This window comes from Pan paniscus, chromosome 9 (assembly GCF_029289425.2).
Source record: "Pan paniscus chromosome 9, NHGRI_mPanPan1-v2.0_pri, whole genome shotgun sequence".
In the NCBI taxonomy this organism is placed as follows: Eukaryota; Metazoa; Chordata; class Mammalia; order Primates; family Hominidae; genus Pan; species Pan paniscus.
In genome coordinates this window covers 108173777-108192541 of record NC_073258.2, presented here as the reverse complement: position 1 = coordinate 108192541, position 18765 = coordinate 108173777, and the positions used below count along the sequence as shown (strand labels likewise).

General features: G+C 35.0%; 1 protein-coding gene across 7 annotated transcripts in view; it reads left to right on the top strand.

The window, feature by feature from the left end:
• Positions 1-18765, top strand: part of CWF19L2 (CWF19 like cell cycle control factor 2) — a 177952-nt gene that overhangs the window by 11263 nt on the left and 147924 nt on the right. For all 7 annotated transcript variants that reach the window (XM_063608255.1, XM_034933621.3, XM_008953743.4 and 4 more), the window contains exons 4-8: positions 3621-3731; positions 5057-5176; positions 7496-7589; positions 12897-13012; positions 17212-17864. In XM_063608255.1, coding sequence (XP_063464325.1) covers positions 3621-3731; positions 5057-5176; positions 7496-7589; positions 12897-13012; positions 17212-17864 — 1094 coding nt within the window. The remainder of the gene's footprint in view (positions 1-3620; positions 3732-5056; positions 5177-7495; positions 7590-12896; positions 13013-17211; positions 17865-18765) is intronic.

Genomic DNA, 18765 nt, shown 5'->3' with positions numbered 1-18765 from the left:
ACATGGGGAATATAAAAATATATTTTTAAACCTTTGGGGAACTCATTTCCTAATTGGATAAATAGATACATAATATTAATAATATGATTTTGTAGTAGATTTTGTAGAAGAAGATGTTGGCTTTATTTTCTATTGTTACTGAGTTTAGCATACCATCCAACATGATGCCATAGTAGTACAGGGTATTAAGAGGGATTTCATTTGCTAACTTGTTGATTAAATGATGCTTGAATTGAGACTAGATAGATTAGTAAGCATTAGGCAAATAAAGGTGTGCTTGGCATTTCATGCATAAGGAATTGCGAGAGCAGAGACATGGAAGTATGAGATAATATGAGTGTGAGTATGTGTGTATGTATGTAAATATAACTATAAGCAATTTGATAGTACTAAATTATAAAACAGGAGGGGGTGAATGGAGATGAAACTGTAAGAATTAATAGGGCCTTGTAAACCAAGAGCTTTGACTTTATTCAGTAGGGAATGTATCATCTAATTGGGTTCAGCTGCATTTATTAGAAAATCTCAGAATAGCCATTGATTATACAAGATAGAAATTCATTTTTTTCTGATATGAAATAAGTCAGGTAGACAGTCTAGGGCTAGTATGGTCTTCTGGGACCTAGGCTTCTATTGTCTTGCTTTTCCATCATCCTTACAGCATTGCCTCTTAGTCCAGATAACAGGAAAGAAGATGCTCTTTTTTTTCTTAACTTGACTTCCAGAAAGTCCCATAAAATACTTTTGTTTACATCTAATTGGACACTTGATCATAAGGCTTCACTTTCTAGCATGGGAAGTACATTACTTCTCCAAATAAAATGGGATTCTGTTGGTAGGAAAGAAGAGGAATAACTAGCAGTCTTTGCAATGGGAAGCCCTAGAAGAGAAGTACGGTGGTCAGATGTTCCCTTTATATTACTCTAAATGTATTTGGGGTGAGGGGTTGGAGAAAGAAGGGGAGCAGGAAAGATGAGTCCAGGAGATTAATTAGGTCTCCTGGAATCAGTTATCTAGGTGAGAGATAAGATCTGATCTAGGGCTACTACTTTTTTTTTTTTTTAAGGCGGAGTTTTGCTCTTGTCCCCCAGGCTGGAGTGCAATGGCACGATCTTGGCTCACCACAACCCCCGCCTCCCGGGTTCAAGATACTCTCCTTCCTCAGCCTCTCAAGTAGGTGGGAGTACAGGCATGCACCACCACACCTGGCTAATTTTTGTATTTTTAGTAGAGATGGGGTTTCACCCTCTTGGCCAGGCTGGTCTCGAACTCCTGACCTCATGATCCACCCGCCTCGGCCTCCCAAAGTGTTGGGATTACAGGCGTGAGCCACCGCGCCCAGCCTGGGGTGCTACTTTAAGGATCAAAGAAGAGAATATTAGTTGGTATTTTGGTTGCAGGTAACAGAAACTAAATATAAATTGGATTTTGCAAAAAGGATTTATTATTAAAGTACAAAATTCTCATAAGACATATAGATGTAGGAATGCAGCTAGGCTTCAAGAATAGCTGGAATTAGAATTGTGAATGGTTTTTGCAATTTTCTTGCCATTTTTCATTTCCCCTACCCTGAGTTCTAGTTTTTAAAAAATTTTTGCTGATTTCTATTTCTCATGACAGAAATGGCCTCTCCCAATGCCTTCCCATTTCTTAGTTTTAGATAAGCCCATTTAGACCTGATTTCAGATTCCTGAGGAATGGCTCAGGTTGATGTGAATTGGGTCAGGTACCTACGTTTGAACTAATCAGTAGTGGCCAGGGATAGAGGTAGGCTCGTATGGTAATCATGTATTCACTCTATGGTATATTTAATAAATATTTTTAAAATGAAAATGGTAGGCTTGAATGTGTGAGGTAACATCATCCTGAGTTTCTGACTTGGTTTAAGTGGGTGGTTGGTTGTTCCAGATAACTCAGTTCAATACTATACAAGGAGAAGTAGATTTTGTAGAAGAAGAGGATAGCTTTATCTTCTGTTCTTACTGAGTTTAGCATGCCATCCAACTGCAGTAGACAATTAGTCAGTGAAACTTTGGTTAGACAAATTTGAAAGATATCAGCACAATTTATTGTAGTTCAGGCCATCAGAATGGATTTAATGGCCCAAAGGGAATGTTTAGACATTGAAAAATGTCATGGGCAAAGAATGGAATCCCAAATAACAAGATATTTAAGGGCTAAGCAAAGGAGGAAGAGTTCATGAAGGAAATGGAGAAGAAACAGAGTGGGAGGAGAGCTGAGAGGTGTCATGGAAGCCAGGAAAGTGAGTTATCAACAGAGTTGCATTGAGCAGAGAGGTCTAGAGAGCTGAAGACTGAAACGTTTTGTTGAGTTCGGCACAGTGGAAGCCATTGGTGAGTTTGGAGAAGTTTCACTAGATTAATGGGGACAGTAGATGTATTGTAGAGTTTTGAGAAAATGTATGAAAGTGAGAGTGTGAAGGCGGTGCATGTAGACTACTCTTTCAAGAAGTTCATCTGAGAATGGAAGCCGGAAGATTAATTCCTGCTAGAGGAGGAATATACAGGGTCAAGGAAGGTCTCCCTTCCCTCCTTAAAAAAAAAAAAAAAAAGGGTGGGAAATGCTTGAAATTGTTTCTAGGCCATTAGGGATCTTTGGTTAATGCCGTGAGAGGAGAAGATAATTGATGGAGCAAGGTCCTGGAGGAACAGAAAGAGTTATCAAAATCTTTAGAGCAAGATCTGCCTTAAATAGGAGGAGTTAACTGGAAATAAGGATAGGCACAGCCATAAATGTTTTGGGCGGTGGGTAGGAGGATAAGGTGGCCCTAGTTTTCTTGATGAGGTAAAAGAAGACATAATTTGCTGAGAATATGGGAATTGGTATAAAGCTTCAGGAGGGTGTTGAAGAAGATAATGTTATCTGCAGTTTTAGATCAAGGGAAATCTCAAAATGTGAAACTTAGGGGCAAACAGCAAATTTGTTTACCTGGGTGGTGTTTCCCCTCTTCTAGTGAAGCAGAGATGTGAGTAACTACTTGACGTTGGTAGGCACTGAAGCTCTGTGCTGAAGTGAGGTCTCTACTTGGCAGTTCCCATTTTTGTTTTTTTTGCCTTCTCTTGGCTTGATAATAAATGGATGAGAAAATAAAAATAATTTGGTTGTGTTTTGTGGGCTTAACTCAAACTAGTGGGTTTATATGTTTTTTCTTTAAAAAAATTTTTTTTTTTGAGACGGAGTCTCTGTGGCCCAGGTTGGAGTGCAGTGGTGCGATCTTAGCTCACTGCAACCTCCGCCTCCTGGGTACAAGCCATTCTCCTGCCTTAGCCTCCTGAGTAGATGGGATTACAGGCATGCGCCACCACGCTTGGCTAACTTTTTTGTATTTTTAGTAGAGATGGCGTTTCACCATGTTTGCCAGGCTGGTCTTGTACTCCTGACCTCAAGTAATATGCCTGCCTCAGCCTCCCAAAGTGCTGAGATTACAGGTGTGAGCCACCACACCCAGCTCTTTAAAATCTCAATGCCATTTTGTAAAGGGGAAATACAGTGTAAGAATTTTTTTCTACGATGTTGAATTTCTACCACTTAACAGCACAGAATTTTTATATCAAAGTATGCAAATTTGACAATTTCACTTATATGCTAAATGTTCTTAGAGCTCTGAAGATGAGTGGGTTGAGGCTGTTCCATCCCAGACTCCTGACAAGGAAAAAGCCTGGAAAGTGAAAGATGAAAAGTCAGAAAAAGATGACACCCAAATTATCAAGGTAAGCAAGCCACTTGATTTTCCTTCCTTGCTTTCTTCCTTCCTTCCTTCCTTCCTCCCTCCCTCCCTCCTTCCCTCTCTATCCCTCCCTCCCTCTCTGTCCCTGTCTCCCTCTCTCTCTCCCTCTCCTTCCTTCCTTCCTTCCTTCCTTCCTTCCTTCCTTCCTTCCTTCCTTCCTTCCTTCCTTCCTTCCTTTCTTTCTCTTTCTCTCTGTCTCTCTCTTTCTCTCTCTCTCTCTCTCTCTTTCTCTCTTTCATTCATTTTAGAGACAGGGTCTCACTCTGTTGCCCAGGCTGGGCCGCAGTGGCACAATCAGAGCTCTCCGCACCCTCGACCTCCCAGGCTCGAGTAATCCTCCCACCTCGACCTCCCTGGTAGCTGGGACCACAGTTGTGTGCCACCACGCCTGGCTAATTTTTTTATTTTGTGTAGAGTTGGGGTCTCCCTATGTTGCCTAGACTGGGTCTCAAACTCCTGAACTCGAGCAATCCTTCCACCTCAGCCTCCCAAAGTGCTAGAATTAGAGACGTGAGCCACTGCACCTGGCCTACCACTTGGTTTTAAAGAAAAAAGTATCAACTTTTGAGAATAAATGAATATGAAAATGAAAGATGATTAAAATTTCTTCAGGAGAACAATTAGACTTTGAAAACAATATACTTTAGGAATAATTTTGGCAGTAATGCTGTTTGCTGAATGTTTAGAACCCCCTTCCCCTTCTACTGTGAGAAAGTGAGTGTTCCTCTCTATTCTCGTTCCTTAGAGGCTTTCATGCTTTTGATTGTTGATAAGAAGTGGCACTTTCCCCTTATGTCCCTAAAGCCTTATACTGTATCTCTGTCTGACCCTTCTATAGTGAGTAGAGTTCCATCACAGTTTTTTTTCCCTTCACCTCATGCCTTAATTTTCTTAACAATACTTAACAGTTGAATAGTTCAAAAATTTTGGGTTATAGTTCATCTGCCTCAGGAAGAATGTAATTTGTCCACTGTTAGCCACAGGTGAAGGAAGAAAGGTGAACAAGAACTAAGTTTGATTGCTTGTTGTGTGCCAGGCTTTGGGCTGGATGCTTTAGATCTGTTATCTTGTTTACTCTTTAAAACAATCCTGAAAGGTAGGGATTTTATACCATTTTATAGAGGAGAGACTAAAGTATAGAGAGATTTAGAAGCTTGCTTCAAGTTATATAGCCATGTAGGACTTGTTTCAGGTTTGATTGCCTCCAAAGTCCCTGCTCTTATTACCAAGTGTTTATTAAATTCTAATCAGTTCAGATTGAAATGATGAGTGGATGACTGTTGATTTTATGTCTTTTTTTTTTAACAGAGGGATGAGTGGATGACTGTTGATTTTATGTCTGTTAAAACTGTGTCATCATCATCACTCAAAGCTGAAAAGGAAACTATGAGGAAAATAGAGCAAGAGAAAACCCAAGCACTTGAACAGGTAAGAGAATATTTGAAATGCTTTAACTTTCTAATTTACCTTTAATAAACTTACAAGACATTTATATAAATGCAGTTTAACTTGTAAAATACCATTTTATTTTTTATAGTATTTAATACAATTAGTGAGAACAACTATGAAATACATCAGTTTAAGAAAAATAAATTTCCTATAGGAAGTGAGTTTAAAGGTTTACTAGATTTATAAATCTAGGGCATATATAAAGTTGAGTGAATATTGAGTTTAATATCATTAAATTGAAAGTGAACTCACTCAATTTTTGTTTCAGTGTACATACTGAATTAGACACCATGAAAATACTTCATTTCAAGACATCTAGAAATTCTGGTGGATATAATGTAAAATAAGCATGCTTATTTTATACTTTATTGTTGTCACTTTGCTAGTAAGGAAGCAATAGGAAATCTGTAGAGACCAAAAAATGAGGCAAAAGCATGAATCCAGAGAAGTAAGGAAGTGCTGAAGCTGGTGACTTTCCTAGGGGCATCACACAATCCTGGTAATCTGGAATTCCAATTTATACTGTACCAGGAGCATATGTTTCTTTTCCAGTACTCAGTATCTGTAATTGTCAAACTTTATATATTTTTTTATCAGCCTAATAAATGGGTGAGAAATGGTATTTCATTGTTTTTGTTTGCATTTATCTGATTGCTACCAGAGAGGTCTTTTCATGTTTTTTGGTCATTCAGATTTCTTGTACTGGGAGCTGCTCGTTTATGTTTTTTGCTTACTTTTCTACCAGGGTTGTTTGTCTTCTTAACTGATTTATAGAAGTTATTTATATTTTCAATCCTTTGTCTTTTATACATTTTCAGATAGTATCTCATAATTTGTCTAGCCTCTTGTCAATTGTCCTCCTCAGTATGCAATTCTAGCCTTTTTTGTCCTGTTGAGTATCTTATGTGTATGTTTTTGAGAGTCTTAAGACCATTGGAAGAAATTCCTTGACTATAGATATTGAAAGATTTTGTGGTAAACTAACAAGGGAGGTGACAGAACCTTTTTTGATACAAACTAAGAAATCAAATCTGTATGGTTTTGTATATCCCTTTAGGTTAAACTTTAACTTAAATTTTGTCCTTTGAAGGTTCTTTTTTGTCAGCTCATGGATACATTTAAAAAAGCCCTTTTAAAAACAAATTTTACAGAGCATTTTAATTTTCAGTAGTATATTGTATTCCTGGAAACTAAAGTTCCTAACATTTAGCTCGTTCCATTTCTTGCCATCCTCTTGCCATTATTACTTCTTGTAGGAAGCATTTTCTAACCCCCTACTCCCAGGGTCAACTTAGGTATCATTAGTATGTAGTTCTTTAGCACCCTTTACTTTGATCTCACATACCTATATTTATATTGCTTGATTGTCTTTCCCCCTTCTCTAGACCATAATTTATTTAATGGCAAGGACCATGGCCGCCTCACACATTACAGTCCCAGTGCCTGGCATCGTGCTTAGAACACAGGAGACACTTGCATTGTGATTAGGCTACTATCATCTGTTGCCTGGATTACTGCCACAGCCTTCTGACTGAACTTGTGCCTCTGATCTTGTTCTCCAGACTTTCCTCCATGCTGAGCCCAGTTTGCTCTTTGTGTGATATGAAGCTGATCACATTCATGAGTCTCTTTTGGCCCCAGCATGAAACCCTCATAGCAGTTCAAAATGGCTCACGTGGCCCAGTCCCTGATTATTCTACAACATAATCTCTTGTCATTAGTCACTCACAGTTTTAGCCAATTAGACTTATTTTTAAGTTTCCTGAAACTGCTGCACTTTCTCTTTCTCTGTTGTTTTAAGAACATGCTGTTATTCTTTCTACCTGGAACATCTTTATGCTCCCTCCCCTACAAAAAAAGAAAATGCGGTTAATTTATGCTCATCCTTGGACTGCACATATTACTTCCTCTAGGGAGTCTTTGATCCTTTATTGTGAGAGGGATTTGAATTCTTTGTGCATCCTCAGTACTGTATACTTCTGTCTTCAAAGTACATGTCTGTTTTTATTGTCTGTGTTCCATACTGAACTAAAAGTTAGCAAGGGCTGACCAGGATTTTTGACAGTTAAATCTTCTGCAACTAGCACAGTTTTAAGATATAGTAGGCATTAAATAAGAACATTGAATGAATGTGAATTTAGACATTTCCTGTAAGTTACAGAACAGCATATCTTAAGAATGTTTTAAATGATTTGTCCAGGGTTATGACTATTAACTGGGTCTCAGATTTATTATTTGTTAATTTTTTATAATTTGTTAATTTTTTGAAATTTCACCTCTGAAAATAATTTGTTCTAGTCCAAACTGATGGAAAGAGAATTGAATCCGTACTGGAAGGATGGTGGGACAGGTCTTCCACCTGAAGACTGTAGTGTGTCATCGATTACTAAAGGTATTTCTACATTTTGATTATAGACACACAGGGTTTTTTTTTTTTTCGAGACAGAGTCTCGCTCTATCAGCCAGGGAGTGCAGTGGTGCGATCATGGCTCACTGCAGCCTCCACCTCCCACTCAAGTGATCCTCCCACCTCAGCCTCCCAAGTAGTTGGGATTACAGGTGCATGTCACCACTCCCAGATAATTTTTTATAGAGATGTGGTTTCACCATGTTGCCCAGCCTAGTCTTGAACTCCTGGGCTTAAGCCTTGACCTAACCGCCTTGTCCTGCCAAAGTGCAAGGATTACAGGTGTGAGCTACTGCGCCTGGCCTCAGGCATTTCTTTTGGTATTATAAGTGTATGACCCAAGTTTACATATGAGAAAGCATTGATAAAAATTTGCAGTCTTTGGAAGGCTAATTTAAATTATTAGTACTTTGGAATATTGTTTTAATTATGATGTATTTGGGAGCAGGTTAATTAAATACATAGTTTTATACTTGAAAATATTCTCATATATGAGTTTCTACTTAAACTGGATTAATACAAAGTATGATTCTATGAGTACATAATAATGCATTTGGTTTGTTACATTCTGTAACAAAATGTAAAAAGTATCTGAAATTTCATGAAAATAATGTATAAAAACTAAAGATGTGGTTTGTATATTCAGAATTTCCTGCTTTTCTAGAATTCTTAAAATTTGTATTGACCTTAGGAGAGTGCTATTATTTTCCAGCAGATGGAGACAAAATATTTAAATGTCACGTAAGCATACTTTATAACACAATTTAAAAATTACTTATATTCCCATTAAGTGTTGTGTTGACACCTCAAAAGTTTATTACAACTAACCCATTATACAGATGGTAGTATTACAAATTGTGATGTTCTCTTTTCACCTTAGTGATTTATCAGTGGGATGTTTTCCTGCTTTTTATACATAATGTATTTTTATTTTGGTTATTTGTTAAAATTCTTCTGTATTTTATGTAGAGATGACAGTAGAGCCACCTTACATGTCCCTTCTTAATTTAGCAATTTTACTAAAGTTATTGGCAATAGTTAACAGTTTCTTTTTTTGTCTTTCAACTTCAGGCAGAAGTGTCCCTGCTGAGTTATGTAATAGTAACTACAGTCATACAAGGTTCTCTTTGAAATACTGTTTCATAGATAGTTTGGGGAACAATAAGTTAGCTCACTCAACCATTACTATGTTGGGCTGTTTTTATGATCTAGGCTTTTGCCATCCCTAATGTCAGAGGATGGTCAATAAATTTTTTTGAGGAAAACCTAGAATTGACAAACCCAATCTTTGGATCTTGCCAGTTGACAGGTTCTTTACTGAGTGGAGAAGATCCAGAGTTTTACTTTAGGTGGTATCTTTTAGCAGACTGAAACAGCAGAATCAAAGATACTAGGAGAAAATTATGCTTTTAGAGAGCCCTTCTCCCTTCCCCTTCATGTCATGCTTTTACCACTTCTTTTCCATCTTACGTTTATTCAGAAAGAGAAAAAATGACAGAAAGCTTCTGTCTTTCTGAGGCTAAGATCCCAGAGTTGAAATTAAGTTTTAAAAAGTGATTGGCAGGTTTTACTGCATATGTAGATAGTGTTGTCATTCTATTTAGACCAATGGTAGGGGTGGAACTGTTAGGCATCTAAAAGTATTACAATATCTGTATTAAGGAGGTAGAGGTGACATAGTGTTACTGTTAAAGGACTAGACTTTGGAGTCAGTCTACTTGGGATTAGAATGTTGGCATTTCCACTAATTAGCTTCATAATTGTGGAGACATTTTCTGGCCTCTCAGAGCCCAATTTATTCATATGTAATAGGGAATAATGATATTACCTATCTTATATAGTTAATGTGAAGATTAAATTAGAAAATGTTTTAGCAGTGTCTGGAATATGGTGACTACTCAGTAATGATGGTAATGTCAGATACTTGTATGATTAAATCTTTTGGGAAGGTTTTATCAACAGGTTTTTGTAATGATTGAAGGGACATATTTTCAATAATTAATGTGTTAATCTTGATTTTTTGTCTTAGAATTCAGTGGAAAAGTAGGTTAATCATTTTCAGAGCCCATACAAAATTATTTTGTCATATTTTAGTAATGGGAATATTTGTACAATTTTAGAGTTTATATGGCACAGTTATATATCAGCTTTTTTCTTGGCAACCATGTAAAGGACAGCAGTGTAGATAGTATTTTAATATTATAGCTCAATAAACCAAGGCTTAGAGTGGCCAGGTAATTTTTCTGGTAGTCGTGTTAGTAGTACTAGAACCCAGGTCTTCTGATTCCTAGTCCAGCATTAGTTACTCTAGATTCTTTAGTGGAAGACTATTTTTATTACCATGTAGTTAGTAGGAATTCTTGCTTACAGACTCCTTCGATGTGATTTTGTTCTTCCTATTGATTTCTTCCCCCTCTTTATTTTTTGGCTTTTTCTGCTAGAATGTGAGTTGAAAAGACTTTGAAAGGTGGTTTAAATTGGCTGCCTTATCTTAGAGATGAAGGAGCAAAGGTCCAAAGAAGTTAATGACATACATAAGATTTTACATATATTTAATAGTAGCAGCAAAACTAAAATCTAGGTTTCCTGATAGTTTATCACTATTTTTATGTTAGTCTGTTTTCTGAGAGAATTGGGGAATATAGCCCAGATTCATTTGGTTGTATTAATATTTGGTCTATAACAGTGTAACTTTGAGTTATGATGGAAGCATATGATGGAAGTTTCTTCATTTTTTACTTATAAATAACAGATTTGAAATCTAGGTGTATGTTAAGTGCCACATATCAGTGAATTTATATAATTATTTGATATATCTTTTTCTCAACGTAGAGGACCTGAACCATGCTACATGCATGTTTGTACTTCCTATTGTACATTCATGGGTTTTTTTTTTTTTTTTTTGGGTCGGGGGGCGTGTGGAGTCTCGCTCTGTCACCAGGCTGGAGTGCAGTGGTGCAATCTCGGCTCACTGCAGCCTCCGCCTCCTGGGTTCAAGCGATTCTCCTGCCTCAGCCTCCTGAGTAGCTGGGACTACAGGTGCATGCCACCACACCCAGCTAATTTTTGTATTTTTAGTAGAGACAGGGTTTCACCATGTTGGCCAGGCTGGTCTTGATCTCTTGACCTCCTGATCTGCCCACCTTGGCCTCCCAAAGTGCTGGGATTACAGGCGTGAGCCGCTGCACCTGGCCTTGTACATTCATGTTTGTACTTCCTATTGTAGGAAGGTTTTTATATTCATAATAAATATTGACTAAATTTTTTTTTATTGAATTTTGGGATGGTACTGCAAGTTAGTATTTTTTATTCGCTTTTTAAATATTAAATTTGGTGATTTTTTTCTTACCAAAAAGACTTCATTATTGCCATCTCTAATTATAAGATTAATAGGACTATTGAGATAGAACATATTATCAACTAAAGGTGAAATCATTATATAAATATTTCTAAAATTGTATGGATTTAACTAGTGAAGGAATTGGCTGAAAATTTTTACTCCCATTGGATTTCCTTCATAAATGTTAACATAGAGGAATAGTCTTACTTTTTTCTCTGATTTTTTTTTTCTGAGCTATTATATTTTTGTGATTGTTCAGGAAATTTTTACTATGTCCATCAGCATTTTATCAGTTTCACAGATAATTTTATGGAATAAACAATTTTGTAGCTGAGACATTCATATAGGTATTTATTACTGTGGATTTCTTTTACTTATCACTGTGTAGATTGCGGATTTAGACTAACTTCCTCAAGTGGTTGCATAGTTAATTTTGAACTCATGAACTATATAAATAACAACAAAAAAGCAAGAGTAAAATAAGCTTTTGAATAAAAAGTGAAATCATTGCATTAGAGATCTAGGTTTTGAAGTACAAAATATTTCAGGCCTATAAAGAAAAGTCGTATTAGGAGAGATTGCTTAGTAAAGATAAACTTTTGAGATCTGAATGGGGGAATGGAATTAATTTGAGCCTTGAAAAATCTGTTTTCAAGTAAACTTTTTATTGAAATGTGACATATATAAAAATATTCAAAAATATTTAGTGAATATTTACTATGAATATAAAAACCTTCCTACAATAGCTTACATATATATTATATATGTACATAAATACACAAACCACAAGTGTACAGCAGCAGACTGATCATTTTCATAAAATGAAAACGTTTGTGTACTCAGCACACAGTTTGAAAAATCTTGTTAGTATCCCAGAAGCCCCCTTTGTGACCCTTCTAGTCACTACCTTGTCACCAGAAGGGTAACCATTGTTCTGTTTTCTAGCTCCAGAAATCAGTTTATCCTCCTTTGTTTCCAGCTCCTTTTGCCCACATTTTGAGATTCATCCATATTGTTGTATATAGTTGTAGTTTTTTCTTTTTTTTTTGCTGTGTAATATTAAATAGTATATTTTAGGAATATATCACAATGTAGGTGTCCTGTGTACTGATGGTAGACATTTCCTAGGTTGTTTCCAGGCTGGGATTATTGCAGTGTTCTGCTATGAATATTCTTGTATATGTCTTGGGGTTAATGTGTGTGCATTTTTGTTGGTTATAGAGCTGGGGTGATCTTAAAGCAGTCATGTTCTGGGGCAAGGAAAATCAGGAACAGAATTTTTATTTAAGTAATTGATTTGATTTCCTCTTTACACATATCCAAAGCGTGATGTATAAAGAAGAAAATAAAGCCAGCTTAATAAATTAGTTGAAGGCTTTCAGATGTTCATGGTTGGTAATTATGACTAAAGTAAGATAATTTGTTTTAACATCCACTTTGGCATTATCTTCCATAGCCTCCTTATTTGTTCTTTGTTCTGCAGCTGAGGTAGCTTTTTTTCTCTCCCTTTCTCTGTGTGTCCTTTTATTCCTTAATTATTTCTTGGAATGTCCTCCCTACCCTTGCCTGTTTGAAATAGAAACCCAACTCATTTTCTTGAGCCTGGTTTGTGGAGTTTTCCCTGACCTCCCACTTTCTAGAGTCCATTATATCTTTTTATAGTAGCAGTCACATTATTTTTATTGTAATTAATTATGTCCTTTTATTCTTATTCTCTTAGATTGCAGTTTTCTTATAGTTTTATTTTTCTTTTCCTTCTTTCTAGTGGCAAAACTCTGTGGCTTACATACAGGCACTGAAATATATATATATATATATATAAAATTCCAAAGGCACTTATATATTTAAAGAAAAATATTTATTTATATATTTTAGAAGTCATAGAAGCAATACATATTAATTGTATGATAACCACATTAAAAGTATAACTAATATTTAATACTGGAATTTAGTTTCAGTGGTAGAAGATGGTGGATTAAGCTGGCTAAGGAAATCTTATCTAAGAATGAAGGAACAAGCTGAGAAACAAAGTAGAAACTTTGAGGACATTGTAGCCGAAAGATATGGGGTGAGTATCTGTTTTAAGGAGATGCCTCTTATTTTCAGAATTAGGTGAAAAATTAAGTGCCTTTAGCTTTGTTTTGTGCCATGAAGAATTGAATTAATATTTCATGTCTTTATACTACTGAAGTAATTTTCTGCTTTTCATTATTATTAAACATGTATCATATTTTTATTGACATAATGAATGTAAAGCTTAAGTATATAAAACTTAAATGTGGGTGTGTTTAATGTAAAAAAAATTTTCTTATTGTGAGAAAATTTAAACAATGCCGGAAAGTCTGCATGGTACACTTTTGGAGGTAACCACTGTTGAAATTTTTTATATTCCAGAGTTAGGTATATTCTAGAGTTTGGGTACTTTACGGATTTTTTTAAAAGAGTGTATATATACTCTTAAAACAATGAAACTGTGCAACAGTATATATTTTAGAACCAGTTTCCCCATCGTTCTGGACAATCTTTCTATTGCAGTAATTATTGATATTCTTTTTTTTCTCTTCAATTGCCGGGGGAAAGCAGGTTTAGAAAGTAGTAAGATTTCTGGAATATATTTTTCCAGATATTTTCCCCCAGAGTTTTAAAGTAGACTCGTAGAATATGCCCTGGCTTTTTAAACTTAATAATGTACACATAGTTGGATGCCAGTAAATATATACATTTTAATGACCTCTTAATTTTTAAAATATATTTATAGGCTTTTCCTTTATTTATTGGTCAGTAGATGACCATTTATATGCTTTTCCTTTCCCTTGTTAGATAGCACCGTGCTGACTGTCTATGCCCAATGCATTTTGCATATTTTTCTTGTTGGTGAATTACTAAAAGTGAAATTGCCTGTTTAAAGGATATAGACATTTAAAGCAAGGTACATATTGCCAGATTTCTCTACAGAAAGAATGAGCAAATCATACTTAAAAATATCTCTTTTATCACATAATTTTCAACAGTAAGATTAGTTCCTATAGTTCATGCTGTTGTGATTGGCAAAGTTTTTAAGTTTTGCTTTTGTTTTTATACATTTGTTTACTGGTGAATTGGAATTTTATTTTTATTTTGAGGTGGAGTCTTGCTCTGTCACCCAGACTGGAGTGCAGTGGGACGATCTCGGCTCACTGCAACCTCTGCCTCCTCGGTTCAAGTTATTCTCCTGCCTCAGCCTCCCAAGTAGCTGGGACTGCAGGAGCACACCACCACGCCTGGCTAATTTTTGTATTTTTAGTTTTTAGTAGAGACAGGGTTTCACCATATTGGTCAGGCTGGTCTTGAACTCCTGACCTCGTGATCTGCCCACCTTGGCCTCCCACAGTGCTGGGATTACAGGCGTGAGCCACTGCGCCCAGCCGAATTGGAATTTTTTTACATTTATTTTGACCATTTGTATTTTTTAGTGAATTGACTATTGATATTGTTTGCCCATTTTTCTTTTGGGATAATAATTTAAGACTTTTTAATAAATCTGTTCAGATTTCTCCCCTTCGGCTTGATGTTTTTTACTTTGTTGATAATTTGCTATGGATAAGTTTTAAATATTTTTACCTATCAAAATCCCTCATATTATTTTTTCATGAATTAGTGCTCTTGGTATAATTTATTGACAGGCCTTCCCCACCCCACAATCGTAAAAATATGCAGCTGTACTTACTTGAGTGTTTGTTCAGTTTTATTTTTTATGTTTTATCTTTAATTTTTCTGGAATATATATTTGTGTATGGTATGAAATAGGCATCAAACTTTGCATAAGTCTTATATAGTTGTTTGCTATGTATTGAATGAATTATTTTTTCTCACTAATTTGAAATGACACATTTGTTATACATTAAATTTTCTTATATACATGGGTCTGTTCCTTTACTCTCGGATCTGTTTCATTGATTTTTCTGTCTTTTCCTGGAATTTGTATCATACTTTTCTAATTATTGTGGTTTTCAGTAAATTATGCAGACAGCAAATAATAAACACCTACTATGTGGTAGTCACTATGTGATAAATCTCTTGTTAGTCACCAAAAAAATTAGCTTTGCTTTCTTATGTGTTTATTTTTCTTAGTAAATTTAGTTTAAGCTCAATAGAAATAAATATTTTTCCAAAATTTGTTATAAATTTACGACTCTTTTTGGAGTTTTTATTTAAATTTAACTAAATGTATAGATAAATTAAGGACAACTAGTATCTTTATAATATAGAGTCATCCCATCCCAAAACACTATTTATTTATGCTCTTCAGTATTTTTCTCTGTGCAGTTATTATGCATATGCCATTGAGGTTATTTTTATTTTTTTATATTATAAATTGAATTTTAAAAATGTTTTCTGACTTGGTGTTGGTGCTGGTCGGCCAATTCTTTAAACTTTTATTATCCTAATTTTAAAAATTTTGGGTTATGTGGAAAGGTAGTTATATGCAAATAATTATTTTGTTTTTTTCCTCTCTGTTAATATTTAAACTTTCTTTTCTTCTTGAAATAGTTATAATTTTAGAACTTTGATAACAGGATTGGAAGCTGGTATTGTCTTTTTGTCTTTAAATAATGACTTTTGCATTTAAGATTAAGAGTATCATGTTTAAGTATCCTTATATTCAAAGTTGAGTAAAAGGTACTTTTTTGTTTTTTTTAATTTTAATTTTTTATTTTTTATGTTGTATATGTTTAAGGTATGTATTCCATGACGTTTTGATGTGCATGGGGAAATAATTACTGGAGTTAAGCAAACTAGTGTATCATTTATCTTACGTAGTTATTCTCCTTTTTTTTTTTGTGGTAAAAATACCTAAAATCTACTCTCTTAGCAAATTTTCAGTATATAACGTGATATTATTAACTGTAGTCCTCATACTGTACATCATATCTCCAGGCTTAGTTATCTTACATAATGGAAACTTCTGACTCTTTGACCTCCATCTTCTCATCCCCTCTCCTTCCAGTAAACACCTTCCTACTTTCTGTTTCTATGTATGATGCATCTTTTCCTTGAAAATTGTTTTAAAGTTTGCAACTACAAGAACAGTTATTTAGACTTGACCATTGCATTTGACATTTGGTTTTTAGCATCTGTTCTTTTTTTCAGAGATCTTTGCCCGAATTCATTGATGGTGTGTCTTAATCATCTTGAGTAATTTTTTTCCCTCAGAATTGCTAGTGATATGCCCTCTGATTCCCTGCATTTTTGAAAGTGATTTTCTTTGGCCCATACCAAGGAAGGATAATTTGACTGTGAATTGAATTCTCTATATAGAATTATAGCTTAATTTTGTTTTCAAAATTTAATCTTCATTCTATTATTTACTTATTATTATGGATGAACAGCTGTAAGTCTGTCTTTCCTTTGTGGATAATTTGTTATTTATCTACCCCTATCCATATACAGGCTCACACTTATTCACTCCTTCCCTGATCTAGTCCTTGTAAAGGTTTTTTTTTTTTTCCTTGAGTTTTGAGATTCAGGTATTAGGGTTTTTTTCTGTGTTTTTCTTCTTTCTCCCCCACCCAAGGCTATTGGATGAGTCCTTCTGAGAAATAGGCTGGGGAAATTTTCGTATATATTTTTAAAATTAATGCTCTATTCCCATCATCTTTGCTCCATCTTTCTGGAAGTACTAATAAATGCATATTAGATTTTCTAGAATCAATTGTTCATGTGTCTTTTTTTCTTATAACTTACATTTATTTACTACCTTTTCCTAAAATATAGAGAATTCCCAGGTTAATTTAGTTTTCAGCACTGTCTTTTCTTCCTTTTGGTGTATCTTGGCAGCTTTTTGGGACACATAATTTTTTATTTCCAAGTCTTTCTTGTTCTTGAACTATTCTGTTTTTTTTTTTTTTTTTTTTTTTTTTTTTTTTTTTTTGGTGAGAATCTGTTTTAGCAATTTAACCTCTTGAATCTCACAACCAATAGGAATTAAGTGTTTTTTGAAAAGTTTGTCTCTACTGTTTTCTGTGTTATACTTTGTGTTAGTGCAGAGTGTTTGGTGTAACTGGCTATCCTTTTGGAATCTTTTTTGTTATTTAATAATTTTTAATTGTTTACACATTTTTAGAAAGTATTTGTTTCAGTATAGGATGATTGTATGGGTCTTCTTTCACCCCCTTAGTGGGCTTTTCAGTGTGCCACTTAGCAGTGAGTCATACAGTGACATGTGGGGTGCAAGTCACTGAGCCGTTCCTAATTTTAGATATCTTGTTTAATTTTTCTCCTTTGTAGTCAATGGAAATATTTCAGTCAAAATTAGAAGATGCTGAAAAAGCTGCATCCACGAAAGAAGATTATAGACGGGAACGGTGGAGGAAACCCACATATTCAGATAAAGCACAAAATTGTCAAGAAAGTAGAGAATCAGACTTAGTAAAATATGGTAACAGTTCAAGGGATAGATATGCTACAACAGATACTGCAAAAAATAGCAATAATGAAAAATTTATTGGTGATGAAAAAGATAAGAGACCTGGGTCTTTAGAAACGTGTAGAAGAGAATCTAACCCAAGGCAAAATCAAGAGTTTTCTTTTGGCAATTTGAGAGCTAAATTCTTAAGACCCTCTGATGATGAAGAACTGTCATTTCACAGCAAGGGCAGAAAATTTGAACCACCTAGTTCATCTTCAGCATTGGTAGCTCAGGGCTCTTTGTGTAGTGGTTTTAGAAAACCCACCAAGAACAGTGAAGAAAGATTAACATCATGGAGTCGCTCTGATGGGAGAGGAGACAAGAAACATTCAAATCAAAAGCCATCGGAAACCAGTACTGATGAATACCAACATGTTCCAGAAGATCCAAGAGAAAAATCACAAGATGAAGTCTTGAGAGATGACCCTCCAAAAAAAGAACGTCTACGGGATACAAAGTCTACATTTGCTGGGTATTTTATCATTTTTTAACCTAATAAGTTAAGATCCAGAGAGTTCAAAGAACAGAACTGTATTTTTAGAACATAAGTTATTAGCTCTGACTATGATCTCACATTTCTTAAAATTGATAGAAGGGGTAAGATATGCAGATTTAACAGGCAGTATTGTGGTATGGATTGCATTTTATTTCATAGGTTTTTTTTTTTTTAAGAGCTGAAAGAATTCAGTAGCTATATTTGTTCAAAATATGTTGCTGCTTTGCAATTTAAAAAACTGAATGAGTTAATGTTTTAAATGTATGTGCTGCAGGAGATATTTTGGTAGATTTTGTTACCAATGCCATTACTTTCTAAGGAAATTATCTTATTGTTGAGTATAATCATAATCATAAATACTGCATGTCTGTAGGAAGTCTAGGAGACAAAAGGAAAACACGCTGCCACGGCCCAAATATAAAGTGACAAATACATGCCAGAGATCTTGCAGAGGGGAGCATGAATTATGGTTGTTATTTTGCACAAAGAAAGAAATAATCCACTTTGGGCAATTGACAGATTTTAAAGATAATATTAGAGTTTTAAATATAAAATATATGTTGCATTTATGTAGGGCTGGGTTAGAAGATGAGGAAACCCAGGTTGAATGGGACTAAACCTAAGAAAATTTGCTTTAGAAATTTGCTGGCCCTGTTGGAGATAGCCAGAAAAAAAAGTGTCCAAAGGGTAACAACTTACACGTGAATGATCATTAAAATATGTTTAAAAATAGCACCAAATGAGTGGGACACTAAAGGAAGAGGTTTTAGGAAATAATAGAAACACATGGTTGTAGTAGATAAAAGCACTGTGGTTTGGGGTTGTTAGTCTGATAAATCACTTTTGTTAATGACTCCATCTGAAGCAGTGGATTATA